At 49.2% G+C, this 25,545-nt stretch overlaps 2 protein-coding genes and 1 long non-coding RNA gene across 4 annotated transcripts in view; 1 reads left to right on the forward strand and 2 right to left on the reverse strand.

Moving 5' to 3' along the window:
• The first annotated feature begins 156 nt into the window (after positions 1-156).
• Positions 157-8,396, forward strand: GFRA4 (GDNF family receptor alpha 4). Its single transcript, XM_072800232.1, has 6 exons — positions 157-4,528; positions 5,856-6,201; positions 6,361-6,470; positions 6,565-6,699; positions 7,361-7,452; positions 7,625-8,396. Exons 1-6 carry the CDS (start codon positions 4,471-4,473, stop codon positions 7,703-7,705), a joined length of 822 nt encoding a protein of 273 aa, XP_072656333.1. The 5' UTR covers positions 157-4,470; the 3' UTR covers positions 7,706-8,396.
• Positions 429-5,964, reverse strand: LOC140618173 (uncharacterized). The gene is made up of 3 exons (XR_012018367.1): positions 5,368-5,964; positions 4,790-5,011; positions 429-559 (listed from the first exon to the last, which is right to left on the reverse strand). It is a non-coding gene; the product is annotated as an uncharacterized lncRNA (long non-coding RNA).
• Positions 8,397-15,890: 7,494 nt separating the features above from the next.
• The window catches only part of ATRN (attractin), a 161,438-nt gene continuing 151,783 nt past the window's right edge, over positions 15,891-25,545 (reverse strand). The window contains exons 28-29 of one of the 2 annotated variants that reach the window (XM_072800233.1): positions 23,111-23,225; positions 15,891-20,389 (exon numbers count right to left, since the gene is read on the reverse strand). In XM_072800233.1, coding sequence (XP_072656334.1) covers positions 20,265-20,389; positions 23,111-23,225 — 240 coding nt within the window. In that variant the 3' untranslated portion in view covers positions 15,891-20,264. Of the gene's footprint in view, positions 20,390-23,106; positions 23,226-25,545 lie in introns of both variants that reach the window. The other variant, XM_072800235.1, reaches the window with a different exon arrangement.

A 25,545-nucleotide genomic window follows, 5' to 3' on the forward strand; every position in this document is an offset into this window, starting at 1 on the left:
TTACTTAGCTTGAATGATCCCTTTGCTCCATGTCTAATGCCTCCCTTGGAGATTCTCAGAAGCCACTCATTCTCTTCTGTGCTTCATGAAAGAATTGCTGGGTGACCTTCTGTATTGGTCAGCTGTTGCTATATAACAAAACCACTCCCAAAACATAGTAGCTTAAGACAACTAATTCTGTGAATTAGCAAATTAGGTTTAACTCAACACGGGGTTCAGTTGGGCTCATATGTTTGCAATCAGCTGCCGGTTGGTTGGGCAGTTCTGCTTCTGGGTTTGGCCAGCTGTTGGGTAGACTGATAAGGATGAATGGGCTATGCAGTCATTTTTCCAACAGACTAGCCCAGACTAGGGTTCGAGAGAGGGGGACCAGGATTAGGGTAAGGTAAGTGATACACTTAGCTTGAGCACACACACAAAAAAGGCAATCAAGATGAGAGATATTTTAATGTAAAATTTTTAAAAGCAAAATTAATGCCAAAATCAATGATGAACAAAACATCAGAGTTTTAACTGAAGACCAGATCAGTGATTGTGTCATGCCGAGCCACACTGGAACCTGAAGCAGAAGGAGAAATTCGTAAGAGTGATCCTGTCTCACCCCAATCCCAGCCCTGCCAAAAAGTCAGTGGAAGCTTGCAAGGCCTCTGGAAGATTCTACAACTGGCACATTTTACTTCCATAATACCCTATTGGCACAAGCAAGTCACAGGGCCAGCTCAAGCTCTAGGGACTGGGAGAGAAACTCTCTTGATGGGAAGAGCAGCAGAATCATGTTTCAGAGGGCCTGAACACTTGGGGGAATTCTTACAACCCACCATTCCTGCCACTGGCTGCAGAGAAGAGGCAGCTCCAGGCTTGGGCTGGCTTCCACTCCATCAGCCCCAGAGATTGAATGAGACAGTTTTCTAAAACTGCCTTTTATTCTTTTAAGATTTTATTTATTTATTCATGAGAGAGAGAGAGAGAGAGAGAGAGAGAGAGAGGCAGAGACACAGGCAGAGGGAGAAGCAGGCTCCATGCAGGGAGCCAGATGTGGGACTAGATCCTGGGTCTCCAGGATCACGCCCCGGACTGAGGGTGGCGCTAAACTGCTGAGCCACCCGGGATGCCCATATTATTTTTCTTTCTTTCTTTTTTTTTTTTTAAGCTTTATTTGAGAGAGAGAGTGACCGGAGGGAGGGGCAGAGGGAGAGGGAGAGAGAATCTCAAGCAGACTCCCCACCAAGCTTAGAGCCAGATGTGGGGCTCAGTCTCTAAGATCATGACCTGACCTGAAACCAAGAGTCAGACATTCAACCAACTGAGCCACCCAAGTACCCCAAGCTGCCTTTTGTCTTAATTGTACCCATGAGATTTTGATTTACAACAACGACCTGAGTAATGACATGGAGAGTTTAATGAAAGAAGTTTTTATTACTTACAATTTTATTACTTACAATTCCCAATAGAGGGGGTCATGTCATGCCAAGCAGGGCCACATGAGGAAGCATGAGGTTCAGGCAGGAGGCAGAAGCAGGAGTGAGGGGAGAGAACTAAAGTTTCTACAGGAAAGGCAAGGCAGGGCAAGATAAGCCACTCAGGATTGGCCAGCTCCAGAATATAGGGGTAGTCTCTAATGGCCTGGTACCTGGCCCTGTGGTGATTTAAGGCAGGGCAAATACAGGCTTGGTAAGGGTTAGGAGAAAGGAGGTGGTTGGGGTATTGACTCAGGATTTGTTGGTCTGCATATGAAAGACATATTCATAGGCAAATATTCCTTAACTCTAGGAATTAAGGTTAGAAGCAGTCTCTTCCCCAGTCACCAAGCTCCCTCGTCCAACCAAGATAGATGTCAAATCATTATAAAATACAGAAAATAAAGAACATGATTAATACATCTCTCCTGGGCAGCCCCGGTGGCTCAGCGGTTTAACGCTGCCTTCAGCCCAGGACCTGATCCTGGAGACCAGGGATCGAGTCCTGCGTCGGGCTCCCTGCATGGAGCCTGCTTCTCTCTCTGCCTGTGTCTCTGACTCTCTTTCTCCCTCTCTGTGTCTCTAATAAATAAAATCTAAAAAAAAAAAAAAAAAAATCTCTCCGTACTCTTACCCTTGAGGGGGGGTGGTATCTGGATCCCATGAGACTCCCCCTTTAGTGCATGTCTTAAAATACTGAAAATTACATGATAAAGAGGAAAACATCTCATGATAAAAATTGAATGATTAAAAATTGGGTATGCCATGAAAGCAGTACTTTGAGGAGAATTTATAGCCACAGTATTTTTTATACAAAGAGAGCTGAAAGTTAATGGGATAAAGGTCCACATTAAGAAGTTAGAAACCCATGGGATCCCTGGGTGGCGCAGCGGTTTGGCACCTGCCTCTGGCCTAGGGCGCGATCCTGGAGACCCGGGATCGAATCCCACATCGGGCTCCCGGTGCATGGAGCCTGCTTCTCCCTCTGCCTGTGTCTCTGCCTCTCTCTCTCTGTGATTATCATAAATAAATAAAAAAAAACCAAGAAGTTAGAAACCCAGGATCAGATGATTTCACTGATTAATTCTACCAAAAATTTTTTTTTAGGATTTATTTATTTATTGATGAGAGAGAGAGAGAGGGAGGGAGAGAGAAAGAGAGAGAGAGAGAGAGAGGCAGAGACATACGCAGAGGGAGAAGCAGGCTCCTCACAGGAGCCCAATGTGGGACTCGATCCTGGATTCCAGGATCACTACCTGAGCCAAAGGTGAGCACCCAACCGCTGAACCACCCAGCATCCCTCTACCAAACTTTTAAAGAAGAATTAATGCCAGTCCTTTTCAAACCCTTCCAAAAAATTCAAAGAGGAGGGAACACTTCCAAACTCATTTTAGGAAACCAGCATTGCCCTGATACCAAAGCCAGATAAGGATGATATGAGAAAACTAGAAACCAATATCCCTGATGAGTACAGATGCAAAGATTCTCAACAAAATATTAGCATAGTAAATTCAATAGCACATTAAAGGATCATACACCATGAGCAAATGGGATTTATCCTTGAGATGCAAGGATGGTTTAACATATGCAAATTAATAAATGTGATACACCACATTAATAGAAAGATAAGTCATATAATCATCTCAGTAGATGCAGGACAAGCATTTGACAAAATACATCCTGTCATGATAAAAAAAAAGAAAAAAAAATCAACCAAAAACTGGGTATAGGAGGAATATATGTCAACATAACAAAGGCCAGATAATTACAAACCCATATCTGACATCATACTCAATGGTGAAAGGTTGAAAGTTTTTCTTCTAAGATCAGAAACATGGTAAGGATGGATGCCCATTCCAACCATTCCCATTAAGGATGGTGCTGGAAGTGCTAGTCAGAGCACTTAGGAAGAAAAGGAATAAAGACCTCCAGATCAGACAGGAAGAAGTAAAATTATCTTTGTTTGCAGATGACAGGATTTTATTTTATTCCTTATTTTTTATTTTACTTTAAGATTCTATTTTTAAACAATCCGTACACCCAGTCTGGGGCTTGAAATCACAACTGTGAGATCAAGAGCGACATGCTCTAACTGAGCCAGCCAGGTGCTTCAATGATATGATTTTATATATAGAAAATCCTAAAAACTCCATCAAAAAACTATTAGAACTAATCCCCAAATTCAGCAGTTACAGCATACAAAATCAACGTACAGAAATCAGGGGTGTTTCTAGTCACTGACAAATTATCTTCAAGGGAAATAAAACAATCCCATTTGCAACAGCATAAAAAATATCAACGAATAAATTTAACCGAGGAGGTGAGAGACCTGTACACTGAAAACTCTAACACTTTGATGACAGAAATTGAAGAAGATACAAACAAATGGAGAGATATTCCATGGTCATGAACTGGAAGAATTAATATTCTTCCATCTACTGATTCAGTGCAATCCCTATCAAAGTTCCAATGGTACTTCTCACAGAAATAGAAAAGATAATCCTAAAATTTGTACGGAATCATAAAAAATGCTGAAGAGCCAAAGCCACTCAGGGAAGGATATATGTAAGGGGAACACTAACATTTTTCTTAGCAACTTTCTTCAAGTCTTTAGTTAAAAATAAAAAGTTAGAATTATAAAAGAAGGGAAAGAACAATGATGTTTCATAAAGTTAATGGTTTGGCATGGGAGAGACAAGGTCTCCTTAGGTTGTTGGTGTGTGTGTGTGTGTATGTGTGTGTGAGAGAGAGAGAGAGAGAGAGAGAGAGAGCACACCTAGGCACATTCAGGTGCTGAATTCAGCCACTGGGGGACCTACCCGAAGGCACAGCCTGGAGTAGGGCCTCAGTGGGGCCGGGGATCATTCCCTCTACAAAGGCTCCTCCCTCAGGGAGTGTTCAAGTCAGCACGGACACTTGGGTTCCCAGCACTGGGCTCACGCAGTGCGGGAAGGGGACACCTGTCCCACTGGGACTCTGTTCCAGCTGTCATCTCCTCTGTTTGCTGCCCGGCATGGACCTCTGCTTGGTGCCTATGATGCTGCCGCTGCTGCTGCTGCTGCTGCTTCAGGGTGAGCGGCCATCTCCTTCCCCAGACCCCTGAACTCTGGCCTCTCTGATTTTCACAGACAGGGTGAGGGGGGCAAGAGGACAATCCTGGAAAAACCCAGCACCACAGCAAGGGGCACCAGCAAGAGACCCATGTACTGGGTGTGCAGAGACACCTGGCAGCCCTGCAGTGCACTGTGCAGCCCACCCCTCCCCACCCCCATGTCCCATCATGGTACCCTGTCCCAGAAACTTTCTTTTTCCTACTCTCCCACTTCACTTACCCTTCCCCCAACCCCTACTCTCCATCTTCAGTCTTGGAGCTTCACACTCATTCCTTGGTGCCACGCATCTGCTGTTCCACCTGCTTGGCTTCCCCTTCCGCAGCAGGGGCATCGTGGAGTTAGGGGTCGCTTTTCCAGATGGATGTGGGGCCTGACTCGAGAACTTCTGCTGAGCGCAGAGCTCCGAGGGGCGGGGGTACCCTGGTTTTGGCGACCCAGATCCTAGGAAGGGGTTGTCAAGTCCCTTCCTCCAGACCCTGGCCTGGCCCCCAGCGGAGTGCATCCGACATGGACTCTTTGGCTCTTGGGGCTCAGGACAGAGCTCCGTGGCCTGACCGGAAGGACTTTTCTGGAATCCACACCCTGGCAGCCAGGTCTAAATGGGCCCTCCAGTGCCCAGAGCCCTTTCAGGGAATCCCTCTTTTGCTGGCTGGGGGAGAGTGGAGGGACCAGGGGAAGCCAGAGTCTAGGTGGGGCAGTACGGGAAATGGACGAGAAGGGAGCATCAGAGGGAGTGGGAGGGCGAGAGGCGCGGTGAGGGGCTGGAAGGAGGGAGAGCCGGAAACCCAGAGACTCACTCAAACGATGTCCTTGGGCAAGGGCCGAGAAGACAGGAAGAAAGCTCCGGTGTCCCAGCGCGTCAGAGAGAAAGAGGAGTAGCCACCGTTCTCAACGCCATTTCAGATAAAAGTCCATTAGCCAAGTTCCCCAAAGCCCGGCTCTGTTTCCGCGTCGGGCGGGGCCTAGGAGAGTGGCAGGAGCCCCGCGGACCCTCTTTGGACGGGCGTGGCCGTTCTGCGGCAGGACTGGTGCGTGGGGAGGATGGGGAGGCCAAGCTGAGTCTTGGCGCTCCTCACGCGTCCGCAACGTGTTGCAGGACTCCCCAGGGCCCGCCGCCACCCAGCCCCGCGAGGGAAGGCCGGTCAGTGCCAGCCGGTCACGCCTTGGAGCCACACCGCACTCCTCAGTCCGCAGCGCCCCGCATCTTTAGGGGGCGTGCGGGGGACGCAGGTGCAGCGCACCGGTAGGGCTCACTGAGACCAGCAGCTGCCCGCCCCTCCCCTAGGGTCGCCCAGCTCGGCCGGACGGAACCGATGCCTGGACGCGGCCGAGGCTTGCACGGCGGATGCGCGGTGCCAGCGGCTGCGCACCGAGTACGTGGCTCAGTGCCTGGGTCGGGCCGCGCCCGGGGGCTGTCCTCGCGCCCGCTGCCGCCGCGCCCTGCGCCGCTTCTTCTCCCGCGGGCCGCCCGCGCTCACCCACGCGCTGCTCTTTTGCCCGTGCGCCAACGCCCCGTGCGCCGAGCGCCGGCGCCAGACCTTCGTGCCCGCCTGTGCCTTCTCGGGGCCCGGGCCGGCGCCGCCCTCCTGCCTCGCACCCTTAGACGCCTGCGAGCACAGCCGGATCTGCAGGTGCAGGCGCTGGGTGGGACGGGGCGGCGGGGCCCGGTCCGGTCCCGGGTGCTGGGGGTGCGTGGGGGGGCCTGCAGGTGCGGGCGCTGGGTGCGACGGGGCGGGGGGAGACGGGAGGGGGCGGGCCCCGAGCTCACCGCCCCCCGTCGCGCCGCGCAGGCCCCGCCTCCTGGCCTTCCAGGCCTCCTGCGCGCCCGCCCCCGGCGCCCCCGACGGCTGCCTGCTGGACCAGGCCCCTCGCTGCCTGCGCGCCTACGCCGGCCTCGTGGGTACGCACTGCCGGGGTCCGGGCGCGGGCTGGGCCTCTCCCGGGGATGCCTCCGCCAGGGTGGGCCGACTAGCCAGCCTCGGGGTCCTCCGCAGGCACCGCCGTCACCCCCAACTACGTGGACAACGCGAGCGCGCGCGTGGCGCCCTGGTGCGACTGCGGAGCCAGCGGAAACCGGCGTGAGGAGTGCGAAGCCTTCCGGGGGCTCTTCACCAGGAACCGCTGCTTGGGTGAGGGTCCCGGGCGGGAGGCGCCCACCGCCCCTTCCCAGGGTTTGGCGGGCCGGACCTCATGTTAGCGCCGAGGAAACAGGCTGTTTGCGGCAGCCACGCAGGTGCACACCCCTCTGCTGCCGACCTGCCCCTCCACAAACCCGCGCACAGCCCTCTCCGGAGGCCAGATCACAGACCAAAGTAGGATCTTAGGGATGTCTAGGCCTGTGACCCTGCGGACAGGCGGGTGGGGGTGGGGCTGTCAAAACAAGTTTCTGAGTTCCTGGAATGGAACCTGGCCAGATTCCAGCCACGGCCACTTCTGAGGCGGTCCCACCCCCAGGGCACTCCCGATGCCTCCATTGATGATCGTGCCTTTTGGGTCTGAATAAACTGGGCGGCCTGGGTGTGAAGTCCAGCCCAGAGTTAGTTAACTCTGCGAGGCGTTTTTGTGCACATCTGTGCCCTTCCCTGTGAGGATGGCAGTTTGTAAGGCACTATTAGCACAGCTGTTCCTATTTTGTTATTCCTGTCATGCAACTTCCATTCCAGAAGCCAGTCCTCGTCGATGACCTATCCTCCCACCGCAGGATGCTAGAGGTCTCTGTTTGTCCCGGAGGATCCGGGCTTTGTGCTGGGGTTTCCCAGCCTAGCCCACCCTGGACTCTTTCCTCCATAGATGATGCCATACAGGCCTTTGACAGTGGGTGGCCTCTAGTCCTGCGCGACCAGCTAGATGTCCATCAGGACCCTGAGCACCCTCTCCTGCAAGTAGGTATAGGGAGGGGATGCTGAGCTGGGAGCCCCTGCACTGCCTCCTTCCACATACTTCCATTCCTGATAGGCCTGGATAGAGGCATGAGGGGCCTGGGATGGAGGTGGTGGAGGCAGAGAGCAGAACCCAGCTTTTGCCTGAAGTCCACATTTTGCTCCCACCCCCAAGGTGTCCTCTGCAGTTGGGCTCCTGGTTGGGAGCTCCCTGCTCTCCATGCTTCCTGTCTTGGCTCTCCAGCCCCTGCTTTGACTAGGACAGCCGACCTTGGACAACATCACTGTCCCATCCTGCCTGGGGTACAGGGCCCCTTCTGTACCCCACTGCCTCACTGAAAGTGAACTGGCTTGCCTCCCAACCTGGCCCCAGTGCTTTTGCACTGCTACTCTTTTTTACACCCTGTGTACCTGTCCCCTAAAGTGAGGGAGGTGGGCTGAGGGTCTGATGCAAAGCTCTTGGTTTCCCTTTTAGTGGGTTTCTTGGTTTTAGGTCCCTCTCTCCACTGACCTTGGAATAGTGGGGTTGTCCCACAGGGTAGGGATGGGAGGGGGTCACCTGTGTTCCTGAAGCCTCACTGGGGCCCCAGATCACCTAGAAGTCATAAAGCATCCAAATTCCCAGAATTCTAAGGGATTTTATCAGCCTCCCCAAATAGAACATGCCTTAAAGAGTACATATGAACAGGCTTATAGGCAAAACTTTTAACACTTTCCAGCCTTTCATGGCACCCTCTCAAGGAGGCACCACCCATTATGATAGCCACATGTGCCCTATGACTAATGTTGGTAAAGTTCTTCCCATACATGATATGCTGCTCGGTGGGCACCATCTAGAATGAGAATCCAGTCCCCTGCATTGCACTGGTCACATGACCACCTTCCCCATGGTTTAACCTAGCTCTGTGAATGGCATCCGTAGTTCAATAAATCCACATGCGCTGCAACTGGCCTTGCTTTCGTGTGATCTGTCCTAGGAGCCTGGAGACCAAGGTCAGCCATGGAGTATGCCCCTGCTGGCCTGTGTGACCTCAGATGCTCTGAGAACCAATCTGGGCTCCATCTGCTCACCTACAGGTGCTGTAGTTGATTCAAACTGAATCAACTCTCAGATCCTAGTGGCAGAGACTTCTGTTGCTTTGTCTTCTGTGCTAGTACTCAGATTCAGAAGCTATACCTCCCAGCCCCCCTTGCAGCCAGGAGGTGGTTATGTGACACAGTCCTGGTCGTAAGTGGAAGTCACAGAGGGGGCTTGCAGGAGAGTTCTTGAAACAGGAACAGAGTGGTTGACTGGGCCCTTTAGCCATTAGCTCCTCTCTCTTCTTCTTGCCCAGAACTCAGTGGCAGTGCCTGGGGATGTTTGTGCCATTTTGAAAATGGAGCCACGTGACATTGTGGGGCTACTGCCTCAGCCTGCATCTGCCTTCCTCTAGACTCTTCATTATATGAGAAAAATGACATCTTTAGTTTGTTTAAGCCAATTTCTCCACAAACATCTGTTATTTGCAGCCAAACGTAGTCTCAGATTATTCTACTGCCACCTCTGGGGCACCAGGGAGCCCCAGGATAACTTAGGGGACGCCCTGCTCAGTGTACCCAGAGTCTAACCCTGGCAGACACGCTAGAGTGGTGGTCCTGTGCTTTTCTATTCCCACATATTCTGTCTGCTTCTGCCCATGTGGAGAGTTGAATTCTTTCCTGGGGCCTAGGGAAATGTATCAGAAAGGTTTTCACAAGCTTGTGTGTGGCCAGCGCGGACCCAGTGTACGGCAGGGGCATTGTGTTGACTTGCGCAGATGTCTGGGGGGGAGAAGGCACAATGATGGGGGCCGAGTACTAAGTTTCTGCCTGCTTCCTTCTTCCTCAAGACCTTGGAGACTCCTGAGGAGTGAAGGGTTACAGAGTCCCTTGGCCCTCCTTCTCAAACTGAGTTGAGGCTTGTCAGGGGCCGTGAGACAGATGGAGGTGCGTGTTTGTGCCTTGCTCGGAGGCCTCTCTGGACCAAGCTGCTGGGGATGTTGGGTGCTAACACAGCTCACAACTGCCCCCTTCTCTAGAAGAAATGCCTATAAAGTTATACTCTGCTCCCAGAGGGAGACTGCAGCCATGGGTGGAGGGACAATTCTGTGCATCATTCATGTTCCAGAACTCCCAGGGGAATCTGGCTGAAGCCAGATCATGGCTGAGACCACGTCTTCGCCTAGCACCTTCCCCTGCCTGCTCCTGGCTCCCTCACTCAGAGGGTTCCCTGAGGGCACTCCCTCTAATAAATCATGGCCAAGAATCCCTGTCTTGGGCTCAATTTCTGGAGAACCTGACCTAAAAGACAGGGGTTAAGTGCAGATCACAGCAAAGCCCAGGCTTGGGGCTGTCCTGACCGGAAAAAGAGCCCCTGGCTCTGACACTATATATTTAGCAATACTAACAAACCCACAGACACCATATGTGGTAGCTATCAACCAGCCTTCCAGCTTTAGCCAGTAATCTAACTGGAACCAAACACAAATCAAACCTAAGCCTGCTTGGGTATGCAGCTGAGCAGTCCGGGCTTCAGGCACACCTGTCTCCAGGGGTTCAAGTGATGGTGCTTCCTTTGGTCTGTGCATGGCTTCCCTTCATAGCTAGGCAGGCTCTCACTGCAGGGTGGATAAGTAGCTGCAAATCTGCAGTCTCTCCTTTTAGGAATCTCTACAGAGAAAGGCACCTCTCTTTCCCATCACTCATGGACTAAGGCAGGTAAGACCTTGGTAGGCCCAGCATGAGTTATAAGCCTCTTGCTGTGGCCTGGGAGTGGCATCAGCCCATAAAGATCACATGGAATGGGAAGGACAGTTCCCCAAAGGAAAAGAAGGAGGGATGTTGGGAAGAGCGAAGCTCAGAGTTCAGCCTATTCTTGCTTCACAAAGGAGGAATGTTCTTGACTGTCTTCACTTGCATGGGAATGGGCACCTACCTGTATGTGAGCTGGGGAGAAATAGGGTGTTTATGTGTGCTGGAAGCTGCAGTGAAGTGAAAGCTCTTCACCATGATTGCATGGTGGCCCAAATGAAGAGTTAAATATCTCTAAATGACTGGCTGCATTTGTGAGTGTGTGAAACTTTTGCACTTCATTTTTTAAGTTATTTATCTATACCCCACGTGGGGCTCGAACTCAGCACTGCGAGATCAAGAGTCATGTGCTCTACTGACTGAGCCAGTCAGGCACCCCCATCACTTCAGTCTTTTATAATTAGAATAAAATATAGGCATATGCCTTTCAAAAGATTGGGAAGGTGAAAAAGAGCAGAACCTAGTTGAAAGGCCCAGCTGGGTGTCTTCCTCCGGTACTTCTCTCCAGCTCAGGCATGGACTTTACCCAAATGCAGCCACTTAAACATCAGACAATGTGCTGCAGAAGAGGCTTCCTTCCTGGGTACGGTGGGAAAATGAAAGTTCACAGGGCTCCTGCTACCTGGCTCTCTGTTCTTCCCCTGAGTGAACATTTCCATGTGGGAGGCTTGAGGCCATTTGGCACAGGGACCCAGGCAGCTCTGAACACAGAAGCCACGAGGAGGGGACCAGGCACTGTGGCTTACAAAGGCCACCAACTTGCTACCCCTGGGCCCACTGACTTTCCGAGGGTTTTGTTGCTGTCATGGGCTGAATGGTGGCCCCAAAGATATGTCCACATCCTAAGCCCTGGACCCTGTGATCGTTACTTAGATGCAGGCAAAAGAGCAGAGCAAACATTATCTAAAAGAGCAAAAGATGTGATTATGAATCTGGACAGGAGGGGTTTATCTTGGATTATCTGATTGGATCCTAAATGCAGCCACATGCATCCTTATAAGAGAGGCAGGGGGAGATTGGATAGACATGGTCGACGTGAAGACAGAGCAGAGACAGGAGTGCCGGTGGCCACCAGAAGCTAGAAGCAGCTGGGAGTGTGTTCTCCCCAGAGCTTCTGGGGGAGTGTAGGCCTGCCAACACTGGAATTCTGGAGTTTTGGTCTCTAGAACTGTGAGAAGAAATTTCTGTTTTAAGCCATCAAGGTCGGGGAATTTGTTACTCTAGCCCTAGGTAGCCAAGAGTTGTTGGAGTTTCACCTGAGAAGGTCTGGCTCATACATGGTGTTAAGTCTGGCCCAACACTGCAAGGCTGTCCCATTGTTGGCCCCATAACCAGGAACAGGTCCTGCCCTGTCATCTGCATTTGAGTGTTGGCCTCCATGTCCTTCCAGGTAGCCTGCTTGGTGTCACCCTCTCATATGCACTCGGGGAGGCTACAGTCCAGCCCTGGCTTCATCCCTGTGACTGGGCCTCCACCAGCTCTTGTCAACATTGAGCCTCTAGCTGGCAGGTGGCTGGGGGTGGGGGTGGGGGTGGGGGAGTCAGGCAGAAAGGCAGGTGCTGGAAGCATCCATGGATTTATTGGTGGAAACTTCACGGGTCATGAATGTCCACTCTGGCTTAGGGCCTGTTGTCTAGGTGCAAGGTTGATAAGGAATCACCCCTCCCGGCCCCACAGTTGAATCAGCAGTAGCTCAGTTTTACAGGAAATGTGGATATTGTTAGATGAGATTTCCAGAGTAGCAGGAGGACAGGGGCCATGTAGGGCTTCAGGAGACATCCCCCAGCTGGACAGCAACTTGCCAATGAGCCCAGCACATATAGCACAGAGCTGTGGCCCTGTCTTGCTGGACTGCAGGCCCCGGAAGGCCTGAGTTGAAGGATATCTTGGTAAGCTGTTCTGCCAAGAACATATCACCCCACACCCAAAAGAACCTCCAGTCCAAGGCAGAAGATAGAGAGAGAACACTTAAGATGAGTACACGCCAGAACAAAATATAGGACCTCAGAAGCTGAGCCCTCAAAGGATCAGGATGAAGCAAATGAGGAAGGGCCTACTGGGTGTGCAAATGGGTTCTGAGCCAGGCTGTCCCCAGCTACCTGTGCAATACGTTTCATACCGTCAGCAGATCATGTGGTCTAGTCCCTTTCTTGTGTTGGCAACACAGGATGGGAGGGGACTCCTGTCAGGCATGTTACACAATTAGTAACATGAGACTGCAGGGACTGTCTGTTCATATGAAACCCACACGCATGTGTGGATGGGGCTGGGGACTCAGATCCAGGAATGAGAGTGCCATTGATGAATTTTCCAAAATGATGATCAGCTCTGCATAAAGTTTTGAAGGAAACAGTTTGGTTTTCTCTTGATTTACACATTTCTGGAAAACTGTATCAAACCAGCTCTCAAATCTTTGTAACAGGGCTGGGTTCTACACTAAAATACTTAGGAAATGATTTTTTAAAAAATATTTTATTTATTCATGAGAGACACACATAGAGAGGCAGAGACATAGGCAGAGGGAGAAGCAGGCTTCCTGTGGGGGCCCTATGCGGGACTTGATCCCAATGGGATCACGCCCTGAGCCGAGGGCAGACGCTCAACCACTGAACCACCCAAGTGCCCCAGGAACATATTTTCATCTGCACAAATACTCAGCAAGAGGTTTTAAAATCTAGTGGGAGGTGGGTCAGTTCTTAGGTGGGACAATCCCATGTGTCACAGGTTGACCATCTTCAGGCTCACCCACTAAGTCACAGCAGCACCTCCCTCTGCAACACAATAACCAACATGGCCCCTACCTACTCCCCAAATGTCCCCAGGAGGTAGTCCTATGCCAGTTGAGAACTATGCCCTCCACGGGCCCGACTCCCAGGACTGTTACGGCAGCCCATTTTGTTTTTGCCACTCCGGCAGCTTTGGAACAGCTTAGACCCACCAGGCATGCTCTACCTCTAGGCCTCTGCACCTGCTGCTCTGACTACTTTTGATTGCTCTTCTCCCAGACATCCATGTGCCGGCTCCCACCTTCATTCAGCTCTCTGCTCAGCTGTTACCTGTCGGACTGGCCTTCCCCCGCCCCACTAGTAGAGGAGCAATCCTTCCCCCTCTAGTCCCCACCCTGCACTTTCTGCCCCTACCTCATTCATACTTTCAAAGAACTTACCATCTGACATTGTGTACATTACCTGTCTCCCCAACAGGGATGGGGATTTTTGTTTGTTTCATTCACTGAAATCCTTGGTCCCTATGCAATGTTTGGCCAGCACACAGTGGCCTGACTGGGAAGGACACCCTCATGCAGGGAGGAGGGGGATGGCAGACATACAGCGATTCTGAAATCCTCTGGAGCCCCGCCTTGGGGTGGGAGAAGTTCTTGAAAAGGCTCAAATCCATTGTTGAGGTACTGGGGGTGTGCGCCCTCAGACACACCTGCACAACCACCTCCTACCTGCAGGTCGTTCTAATGAAGGCTCCTCCAATAGGCACAGTGTTGTTCAGTTATTTACATTTTTAGAGGTCAGACTAATTTGCTTCTTTGGCAACATAATTCTCTCAAAAAACTACACTTAAAAAAAAAAGATATAATTACTTATTTTAGAGAGAGAATGGGGAGGAGGGGCAGAGGGAGAGAGAGAGAAACAGACTCCTGGCTGTACAGGGAACCTGACTTGGGGCTCTATCTCATGATCCTGAGATCATGACCTGAGCCGAAATCAAGAATTGGACACTTTGCTGTGCCACCCAAGGGATCCCCAAACCTACACTTTGTATTTCTTTCCCAGGCAGATTCAGGGTCAGTGGTGACATTCCTGGTTCTTTCCTGGATGTAGTCCTCAGGTTGGCTGTCTTGGCTTCCTCATCCACATGCCCCTCCCTCCAAGATGCTGGCCTGGAGGTTCTGAGGAGCAGGCAGGAAGCCCACACCCTCCCTCCACCTGATTCTCACACCTGAGGGAGGCCCCAAGGCTTACTGGGTCTCTGGATCATGAGCACCCCACCACCACCCCAACCCCTGCAAGGCCCTGGATTTCCAGATTCTCCATCCCTTTCCCTTCGGCTTGTGGCTTGTGAATCAGCTAATTCTTTCTGGAAGTCAACTCTTCTTGTGATGCCTGGCCAAAGGCAGCCAATAATAACATATGCAATTCTGGTTTTATTTTTTATTTTTTTGACCTTCTTCCTTCTGAACTGAGAACTCAGTAGACACATAGACTACTTTCCAAGGTGTCAAACTTGAACAGACTCAGCAGATGTCTCGCCACTGCCTGTCAGGGATCCCAGCTGTTCTGCTGTTGCCATCTGTTTGCTCCCTGGCTGCCACCTGGCTGAGACCTAAGCCAAAGCCATGCAGTTTAGGTTTTGGTTACGGATGCAGTATGCTTCAGGGTACCAATTTGTGTATTAGTGAGAGTAAGAAAAGCCACTTGTAATAAAGCCCCAAATCTCGGTGGGTCAGTTAGAGTAGACGTTTCCTTTCAGTGAGGCAAAGACCAGCACACAGCTCTACTGATGTGCAGCTTGCCTCCGATTGGTGATTCAGGGACCTGCGCACCTTCCAACATCGTTGGCATCTGACCTCCAGGGAGTCCCACGCGGGGGCACCGTGTGGGCCAAGTTTGGAACTGGTGTCCATCATTTCTTCCAACACTCCTTTGGCCGCAGCTCAGTTTATGGCTCCCCACCTAACCTGTGTGTCCAGTGGCAAAATCTAGCAGGTTTGGTGAACACATGGTGTTGTCTCTGCCACAAACCACACTCTCAACAGGTTTTGTCCTGTCTCAAGCAGTTGGTGGCTCCCACAGCCCTCGCCCCAGAACAGTTTCATGGAACCTGGCGGTGGCCACCAGCCCAACCACTGACCTCTCCAGCCCAGTCCCAAGCGCTGGTGGGTCGGCCAGACGTGGTGCCCCAGCCTCCCTTCCCTACACGAACCATGGCATTTGAACCCCTTATGCCCATCTCGTCCTTCTACGGTTCCTGCACTTCACACCAGGGCCCTGAAGCGCTGTTCTGACCCTGCTCCAAGTGCAGGAACCACACCTGCAGACAAAGCTTTGTGGGTGGCAAGAACACCAAAAACTCAAAACCAAGGACAACACTGTGGCCATGGAGTACTCAACCTATCAGCATACCTGAGATTTAGTCTGGAAAACCTAAACATTTAGAAATGCAGGTGAGAACAAGGTGAAAGAGCTAAGGCAGCTGGGCGGTTTGGGTCTCAGCCCAGGCTGTGCCCTGCTCCACCCCACCCCCACCATGGGGAACCCTCCCCACCCTGGAGAACCCTCCCCATGCCAGGGCACAGCTGCTGTACACACCTGTCTCACTCCCCAGCACTGTCATTTCAAGGGCAACACAGGCCACAGTGGGGACACTGGGAGTCTGCTCACAAGCTGTGCAAGGCTCTCTCTACCCCACGAGGCAGCCGAGGTGCCTACCCTACTGGTTTTATACCTTGCCCTTCACCAAATGTCAAGTGTTTACTCATGGACAGTTTGAAAACTGGTAACCATTTAAAATTTTTTTTCCCTTTTCTTAAGGGTCTAATGAGCAAACTGTAAACACAAATGAAACACAATCAAAATTAAACACCCAAAGCATAAACCACATTTTTACCAGATCTACTTTTATTTCAGAAGGAAGTTTGTATTATAGTATTTACTTTTGTTTATATACAAGTTCTTCACATTTGTGTTTAAAATGCACAGACCTCCCTTAATTCTCTCGTTCCTGCTTAAATTAGCTGTTATTTTACAATACAAAAAATACCAAAAAATTGCAGTCCTAAATGTATGTATAACACCCACAGTCCCCAGCAATGAAATAGTTTACAATACTTACTCCATATTTACATGAGTGCAATAGATGCTAAATTATACATATTAACAAACTAAGCTTGAATCCAAACCAAAAATAAAAACAAAAACCGTAAATACCTATAAAACAAAAACATTTCCAGAGCCAGAATTAGTTCAACAAAACAGGCTTCACTAGTGTTTAGAATGTTTTGTGCACAAATTTCAGTTACTGAAAGTCGATTCCATTATTGCCTTTGAAAGAGAAGGCGCGCCAGTTCTCCTCTCTGCTCCACATCATCTCCCTGCAGGTAAGGGTAGTTAGGAGTTTGAACGAATCCGGGCAAATGTCTCTTGGCGGGCCTGCCATCACGGTGATATTTATGGTTGGAGCCGAGTTTGGTAAATTGGGCAAACGTTTCAGACAGAGAGCTGGTGCATGGCCCGAGGACAGACCCTCCACCTTCCTGGGTCTGTCCTCGGGGTGGCCACTTCTCACAGAAACCACCACGAGGAAAGAAAGGTCTCTTGGGATGAGGGGCTCAAGCTGGGTTTTGCTGTTAATTCCAAAGAGCTTCTTTTCCATCTTGGTCACCACTCTAGCATTAGCTTAGGTTGTTAGTAAGTGCTTAGTGAGTATTCATTGTGTGTGGAGGATGACAGAAATTAAAGGATCAAAGGTGTTCTTGAAAATGACACCAGCACCCAAGGAAGTGAATCCCCACGCCCTCCCCAGATACACTCTGTGGGACGATGGAGCAAGTTGCACTAAGATGGGAACGTCTTTTTTCTACAGAGTGCTCTGGCTTTCTCACATGTTAGCTCCAGACTTTGCGGTGCATCTCCAATCTGGCGCTTCAGGCCTCCCCCATGGATGTTGTTTTCCTGTTGCTGACCGTCTTCTGTCCAGGGCTACTTTTCCTCTGGGTTAGCTCAGGGGAGTATAGGTTGCCTTTTCTCCACGTCTCCTCCCATCTTTTAGAGGTGATCTCACAGGAAGCACAGAAGTTCCCCCACACTGTGTGTGTGTAGGATGAGGAGTTGGGGGTGGACAGGAGGTGAGGGTGTGTGTGGTTCTCCAGGAGGAAATGGGAGCTATCTGTCAATGAACTAGCCACCCTACTCCCACCCCTGGTTTTCAGTATGGAAACCACAGTCCTGGGAAATGTTCATTACAATTCTAGACCAAATGGAACAAAAAGCTGCCTGGAAAACCCCTTTCTGGAAAATCTGACACAGTCTTTGAACTTAGAGACTAAGAGAAACACATCTCAGGACAAGATTGGCCATCCCTGGCCATGCACAGCACCAAGAGGCTAAAAGAAAGACTTACGACTCACTTGTAGAGCCAACAACAGTGCCAGCGACATGCCTACTGCCTTCAATTCTCCTCACACAATGCTGTTTAAATGGGCTCAATGCCCAATTTCTCCACTGTGTACTGACAGCTGCCTTCTGTTTTGGAGTCAACCAACTCATACCAGATGCATTTGGACACACTGGCACACTGGGGATGCCTTTTTCTGGCTTTGTTATCAATCAGGGCCCAATGAGAGGACTTCTTCAAACTTGGATATCCGGTATGTGGCACAAAGACATATTAGGTAAAACTCAGACACCATTACGTTTAATAAAAATACCTTAACATAGTTTTCTGTTTTATGTACACTCTGAATGTCTGAACATTCTGGACACTACTGTATAATTATGTACAAGTGCAACATCAATGTTTTCATGACTATTTTAACTTATATACAGGCTCTCCTGTGACCCGGAGGTATTCCTCTGAAGTTCCAGATGATGCCCTCTTGGTAACTGGCTCCTAAACGGAATGCCTCTCTTTCCTGCCACTCTCTTCCTCTGGCCTGGGCCTGGAGGAAGCTGTCTACTGGCTGCAAAGGAGAAGCAGGTGGATTCAGCTGTTTCTTCACTGTTGGAGAATTAAACATCACTTGCTCCTTTTTTCCTTCCTTTTAAAAAATAAACTGTCTTTTAGGAAAAACAAAACAAAACAAAACCAGGTGGCTATGGGACATGGTGCATGTTATTTCAAGGCCTGGGAACCCATGGGGAAGAGACTCATTTGGCCAAAGAAACACTGATCCTTTGAACAAACAAGGATTTTCCTTGTGGGAGGTCCCTCTCCAGTGGCCTCCCTCTCTCTGGCAAGAGGCCTCATGGCAATTACAGGGGTACAGTGCCAGTCTGTGGCAGGCTCTCTGTGGGTGCCGTGATGTGGGGCAGGGATGTGGGAAGCTTGGAAGAGAAGGGGTCTTTTCTAGAATTGTCTGCTCTTTGCCAATGGTGTGAAAAAGCAGCTTTTTGAGAGGTGAGTCTCAAAGTAGAGATGTTTTATGCATCAGACAGTGTTTTAGGGTTCAAATTTCAACTTTAGGGTTTCAACATCTTTCCAGGCAACTCTTCATGGGTGAGGGGTTGGTGTTGGGAAGGAGACAATGTTCCTACCATAGGCACTGCATTTAAAGGTGAAATGCTGCAGGCTTTGCTCTTTAGAGTATTAATTCTCCAAACTGACAAACAAGCATGGTTGTGTAGAGGCCCTACAGGGCAATGCCAGAGAACTCCAAGTTTTGAAGCAGAAGAGAGACCTGGGGAGGCTGCCGCATCCTGCCAGAACACAGAGCACCATACACAGGGACACCATGACACCCAGGTAGTGGCCTGGAGAGAAGAGCAGGATCGCCCTACTCCACTTAAACTTGGTCACCTTCCCCTTAGCATAGTTATTCCTCCTCCTCCATTTTATCTGTGTGCTCTTCATCCTTCTCAGTGGTCACTGCCCTGCACCACCCGGTCTGGGAAGGAGGATGGGAGAGCCTAGCTGAGCCTCTCCTGGAGGAGAGCAGAGGAAACAGTTCCAGGTCCTTCTCCAGGCTTTGAGTGTGAGATTTCCCCTGCAGCCTGAGGATGACCCAGCAGCTCAAGCACTCTACAGGAGCACACTGTTGCTCTTTGATGCAGGGATTCCAAGTGCTGTCATGCTCTTTTCTGCTCAAGGGAGATATGTAACATGAACAAGTCCCTTCCACTGTGGTGTCCTGGCAGGAGTGGCCAGATGGGCTGGAGCAAATGTCAGGCCTGCAGTGGGGGGCAGGGGCCCACGAGGACCACACCTTATTTAGTGCTTCTTTTGACAACAACAGACAGGAGCTTTCACAGTTTGGTCATTTCTTCTTTCCTCTCATTGCCTGCTGCTAGGGTAAATGTTCTCTGGGGTGAGAAAATTCTTTCCTGGCTGCAAATTAGATTTTATAAAAAGAGCAGATTGCCAATGGTAGCTATTTAAATTTTATACGAATGTAGGAATGCAATTATGGAAAACTTAGGCTTACTAACTTTTCAATTGCTAGATCTATTTCAAGTCTAGGCACTTAGTGTGTGTGTATATGTGTGTGTGTGTGTGTGTGTGAGAGAGAGAGAGAGAAAGAGAAAGAGAGAGAGAGAGAGAGAGAGAGACAGGAAAAGAGAGAAAGGATTTCAAATGGATTAAGACTAAATTAATCAAGTTGCTATAGAAAACTACCTATTACATCATTTTACATTCTAAGTAACACTGCTGACCTTGACATTTAAAATAGCCCCCTTCTACCTTAGTTTGATATGATTCAAAAGAGATGGACCATTATTAATTCTCAACTAGAAAAAAGCTACTCCCTGCAAGAGAGAGATTTGCCTACATCGTGCAAGAATAAGTAGCACATCTTTTAAAAAAGATAGCAGGCTTCAGATGAGAACAAATTCATTCATCTGACTAGTTTTTAAAAGACCATGTTGAAGAACGACTGGTAGTGAATGTCTACTTGTAAACACAACATCTTTTGTTTTTTGCCAAGTTGAGACGGCCCCAAGAACGGTTTTCCACAAGTGAACCTGAGTGTCGTTCCAGCTCTCTCACTCGCTCTACCCCGGCCTCCTCCAGCAAAACTGGATCACCCCTGGACCTGCAACTAAATCAATTATTTCCTATGCAAAAGTAAAAGGTTAGATGCTGGAGCACAGATGGGAGAAACCGGCAAAGAAAGCTCGTGGACATGCAGAGGAGTCGGATGTTTCGAGGGTTTCCAGTCTTCGGCCCGCTCCGCACAGCATCTCCCCGCCTGCCCCCTCCTTGCAGACGGCGCTGGCACGCCGCACCCGGCTCGCTCCTGGACAGTTCCCAGCCCAGCCTCAAATGCAGGTCCCGGGCTGTGCAGGGGGCTGCTGTTTCCGGTTTCTCACGCCTCCTGACTTCTCTTTGTACACTATTGGCATCTGCTGAGAAATGTCCACCAGGGCGCTGGCCACCGCAAGACCTGGGGGAAAGCCCACAGGGAACATGTGGTAAGGAGCAGTTTGCTTTATGTTTAAAAATAATTCCAAAAAACTTTTTTACATTCCCGGGGTGCAATGAGCAAATCAGTAAGTATACAGAGGAAAAGTCTCCCTTCCACGTTGTCCCTCCCTCCACCCACTAATGCTTTCAGCCATTTGTATATATTCTTTCAGGGTTTACTGATGCAAATACAAATATATATTCTTATTCCCTCTCCTACTTTTTACACAAAAGATGTGTAAGCTTGCTGTTCAGCGGATCAATGAAGCAAAGAGCTCTGCCTGGCAGTTGGAGCATTTAAATAAGATTGCAGTCATGCTCTAAGTGCTAAATTTTTCCTGTGGGTCTCCAAAAGGGTGCCAAGAAAAAGCAGCACTCTTTATAAGTAAATTCAGATTCTTTCCTCATCACTCAGCCAGCACTAGTTATTTTTGTATCTATCCTGTGACGCAGGTTAGGACAGACTCTGGGGCCAGGCTTTGGAATAAGCAAGGTTCTTTAACCATACCATACCATACCTCCATTTCTTCATTTGTAAAACGGGGGCAGTAACAGTAGAGGGCATGTGGAAGGAGTCACTGAGTGAATCCATGTAAAAACCTTAGAATGGTACCTGGCTCATCACCTCCCCACCTCCACCACCTCTGCCTTAGGGACAAGTGGTTCCATTCTCCCTTTTTTTCTAGGAACTGATTAACTTGGGTGTTCTGGGGTATGGCATAAGTACAGAGAAGCCATCACCTCAGATGGCAGCTTTAAAAAAAATTTTTTTTCCCCCTCAATACCATGATTCCTTTAACAACATGTTTCCAGCATTCCCAGTTAGGCCAAGGTGTCCTACAGAAAAACCTGGGTTAGACCTACAGGGGGTCTGGCTGGTGTTAACAGAAGGGAAGGCAGAGCTGGTGCGGCTGGCCATGGAGAAAGCTCACTTGGCTGGTGTGGTGCAGAGAAGCCAGCTTGTTTACATGCTTATTCCATGACTGCTTGCCCTAAGCAGAAAGTGCCTTTTAGGATCTATTTCTGGAGGTTTATTATGTATGTCTGGTTCTCAATTCCAACAGTTTAATGCATATCTAAATAAAATGCTAGGTTCTACCTTAAAAAAAAAAACCAAATGTCCCTTGGGGAAGGCACATTTCTGGGGGAGCTGGATCCTCAACACACGTGAGCAAGCCAGTGGAGGCTGAGAGCCCTGCTAAGGTTCTCAGGAGCTGGGTTAGTGCGCTTGTTACTCCACTGCATTGAGCCTATAAAATGAAGGAATGGGGCGAGTGGGGAATCCATATCAGTGACACTGTAGAGCAAAGGCAGAGCGAGGTGTTCTGGGAGTCCAGAGGAAGGGCCACCTAAAATAGGGTACAGAAGAGGTAAAAGGGGTGCAGTGAGCAGGTCTTCATCAGGAATTGAAGGGGATGGGACAATCAGGCAAAGGGCAGGGCAGGAAAGGCTGCTTTCCTAATTCTAGCCAGGGCCTTGCTCTCAGGGAGCACAGGCCAAGTTTGCTGAGCTGGGAAGTGGCAGGAGACAATGTCCCAGAGTTCAGGTCAGTGGGTCATTCTGCCCTCAACATGGGTAAGGCTGAGTTAGGAGCTGAACTCCTATCCCTAGGTGAAGGCAAATCAAGTTGTTCCCCTAGGAAATGAAGACAATAAAGGCTGGCCTGGCCAAGCCTAAAGGCCTCCTCATGAGGACCCAGAAGTCATTTAGAAAGCTCAACTGGAGGTGGCTCTGAACCTGAGGGCTGCACTTAGGGGGCTATGGAGCTCAGGAGCTGGGCAAGGATTCTGGGACACACTTTATCATAGACACAGGGCTTTCTTTAGCCAAGGCAACCCTGACCCCCAGAATTGTTTCAACTGAAAGCTGTCTAAAACATATTGTGCATCTTGTCTGAAGCATCCCTCCAAAGTACTCCATGATTAATCGGAGTTAATATTTCCACAACTGTATTCCATATCTCCTTAGTGTTTGATAAGAGGATGTTTATCGAAATTATGATTTGTGTACCTGATGGAATTGCATGAAAGACACTGGTAAAGTGTTACATAGTAAACTGCAAACATGTTTATGACAGTTTTATGAAAAAAGAATAAAAATGAGATCTATACAATAATTTCAACAAAGCTGCTGGCCAGGGCTAGAAAGGAAAAAACAATGAACATTGGAGAGTGCGGGATGGTAGGACTGTGAGTACATTTCCAAGACTTCCCTTAAATTATTATAACTGCGGTTTGTGCCTTATATTTAAAAAAGAGCGAAAAAGCAAAAGAAATTTCATAAGGCTGGAAATGCCAATTTGAGAGTGCCAGCTTGGAGGAGCTAGCGAGGAGCCACAAGAGCAGGTAAGATAACTGTGGAAGAGGATATGGATGGAGGGGAGAAGCCCTGAGGAAGGGAGAAGAGACAGGGAAGGGGCGGCAGAGCCAGAGCTGAGGAAAAGCAGCAGCAAGGGAAGGTGTGGCTAGAAGTTTCAATGCCACCAGGAGGGTGTGGGAGCCAGTGCAGGGAGGGGAGCTCTGGGCTCCTCCCTGGGAAGGAATCATGGCCTCAGGATAGACAGTTCAGGGAACACAAGGGACAATGGGATCGTCTCTCTGAATCCTTACAATGACACAAGGCAGGCACATGCCTATGGTTCACTATCACTTCTAGACCCAAGTTCGCAAGTCTAGTTTGTCACTGGCCCTCATCTACTCACCTGACTGTCCAGGAGGAGGGATTCCACCGAGCCCTCGAGGAAGCCTCACAAACACAGAGAGGACAGCAGCTTTGTTGCCAAAACACGGTTCCAGGGCAATGGGTTTGGGAACAGTCTGGTGGAATAAAACAAAGAGTTACCTAAGGTGGAGCTTCTCCAGTGTTAATGATGCAGCCTTCACATGTGATTTTTAAAGATGCCCTCTATGAGTTTCTATTGCTGTGTAGCACAGTAACAAATAAACAAATTACTAACTTAGTTGCAAAACAGCACCTATTTATTATCTATCTCAGTTCGGAAGGTCAGAAATCCAGGCGAGCTCTGAGGGTTCCTGCTTACAGATACAGGTTTGTTCATTTCTTCCATCCATTCTTAATTTCACAGGTGGACTTGGTCAAGTCAGCCTCGGGGCCAGCTCTTATCTGGAGGCTCTAGGGAAGAATCTGTTCAAAACTTATTCAAGAGGCCTCAGGGAGGGCAGCAGAATCCAGTTCCTTGGTGTGGGTCTAAGGTCCCCATTTCCTTCCTAGTGGTCTGCAGGGAGCGCCACTCTCTCCCAGAGGCTTCCTCCTATGGCCCCTCCAGCTTCCAATCCGTGCAAGTGTACCAAGTCTTCTCATGCTTCCTCTTCTGCCACCAGCCAGGGAAAATCCCTCGGTATCTTAAGGTTTCTGCTGTCTAGGGATCTGTATTACTTCTGTCCAATCCCTTTATATAAAGAAGCAACTAGAGTAGTGTTTGACTGAAAAACCATGAGCTGGGAATCTTGGCCGTCTTTAGAATTCTGCCTGCCATACCCCCAAATATGTCATTCATTTCTTCAATCTGCTTGAAGAAAATGACTTCTGGAACCTCTGTGGCTACAACAGAGGGAAGGACGGGGCAGGTGAGAGGACTGTGACCTAGATCATTGTGGTGACAGCAACGGAGGTTGAAGACAGAGCCAAAGCCATGCTGATGTTAAGAGAATGAGAACAACTACGGACTAAGTTTAGCTCCAGGACTTTTGCCTGAGTGGCTAGGATGAGATACCTAGTTGGGGGAGATATGCCAAGGAGAGGTATAGGGGATAATATCCAGAGCTCAGCTTTGGATGCTGAGACATCCATGTGGGGGCACAAGTAAATAAGCAATTGGATATAGGAGTGAAAGGCTCACAGGAGATGTCTGAGCGGAGAGATCATGGTGTTAAAATAAACCCATGATGGAAAAGATCACTTCTGTGGTCTGAATGTGTCCTTCTAAAATTTGTATGTTACATCTGAATGCCCAATAGGATGATATCTGGACGTGAGCCCTTTGAGAGGTGATCAGTGCCCTCATAAAAGGGACCCTACAGAGCTCCCTGCCCTCCGGCATATAAAGGCAGAGCAAGAAAGCCCGTCTACGAACCAGGAAGGCGGCTCTGATCAGACAATGAATCTGCCAGCACCTCAATCCTGGACTTCCTAGCCTTGAGGATTGTGAGAAATTTCTGTTGTTTCTACGATACCCAGTCTCTGGCACTTTGTCATAGCAGCTCAAACAGACTAAGACAGTCACTGGAGTAGTGGGCATAAAAGATGTGAGAGGAGGCCCAAAGACTGAGCCTTCTCTAGAGGTGTGGGGAGATGGAGAAGGTTGAGCAGCCAGAGAGTGAGAGTGTGTGGTGTCCTGGAAGGACAGTCAAGAAAGTGTTTGAAAGAGTAACCAACTGGGTCATACTGGGCTATCAACACAGGACGTATGGTGCTGCTTAGTACTTCAGATTTGTCTATTTTTTTTAATCCTACAAATTGTTATTTTATCATGTTTGCTAGATTCCTTATGTGCTTACCATTTCATTGTCTTGCTATTCCTTCTTATACCTCACTCCATTCTCCTGGCTAGTTTTTCTTTCTTTAACACATCCTATAGACATTTCTCTTATAAGCTTTCAAAATCTTCCTTCTGTCCTTGTTTTTAGGAGACAGTTACTGGGCCTGATGTTCAAGGTTGGCAGTTCTCTTGATGTCATCTGGAGACATTCTTCCAAACTCTTTTGGCTTCTGGTGTTACTAATGAGAAGTCAGCTGTTGCTTTGTCATTTCCTTTAGGTGATTTCTTTTTTTCCCCAGTTATTTTTTTAAATGTAGTCAACACACATAACATTTACCACCCTAACCCTTTTAAGGTGTACACTTCAGAGGTATTAAATAGATTCATACTGTTATGCAACCATCACCACCATCCATCTCCAGAATTGTTTTCATCTTGCAGAACTGAAACCCCACACCCATAGTGACTCCCTATTTCCCTCTCCCCCAACCCCTGATAACCACCATTATACTTTGTCATTATGGATTTGATTACTCTAGGTAACTCAGAAAAGTGGAATCATATAGTATATATTTTTTTGTGGCTAGCTTATTTCAATTAGCATAATGTTCTCAAGGTTCATCCATGTTGTAGCAGGT

Source organism: Canis lupus, chromosome 26, assembly GCF_048164855.1.
Source record: "Canis lupus baileyi chromosome 26, mCanLup2.hap1, whole genome shotgun sequence".
Classification (NCBI taxonomy): Eukaryota; Metazoa; Chordata; class Mammalia; order Carnivora; family Canidae; genus Canis; species Canis lupus.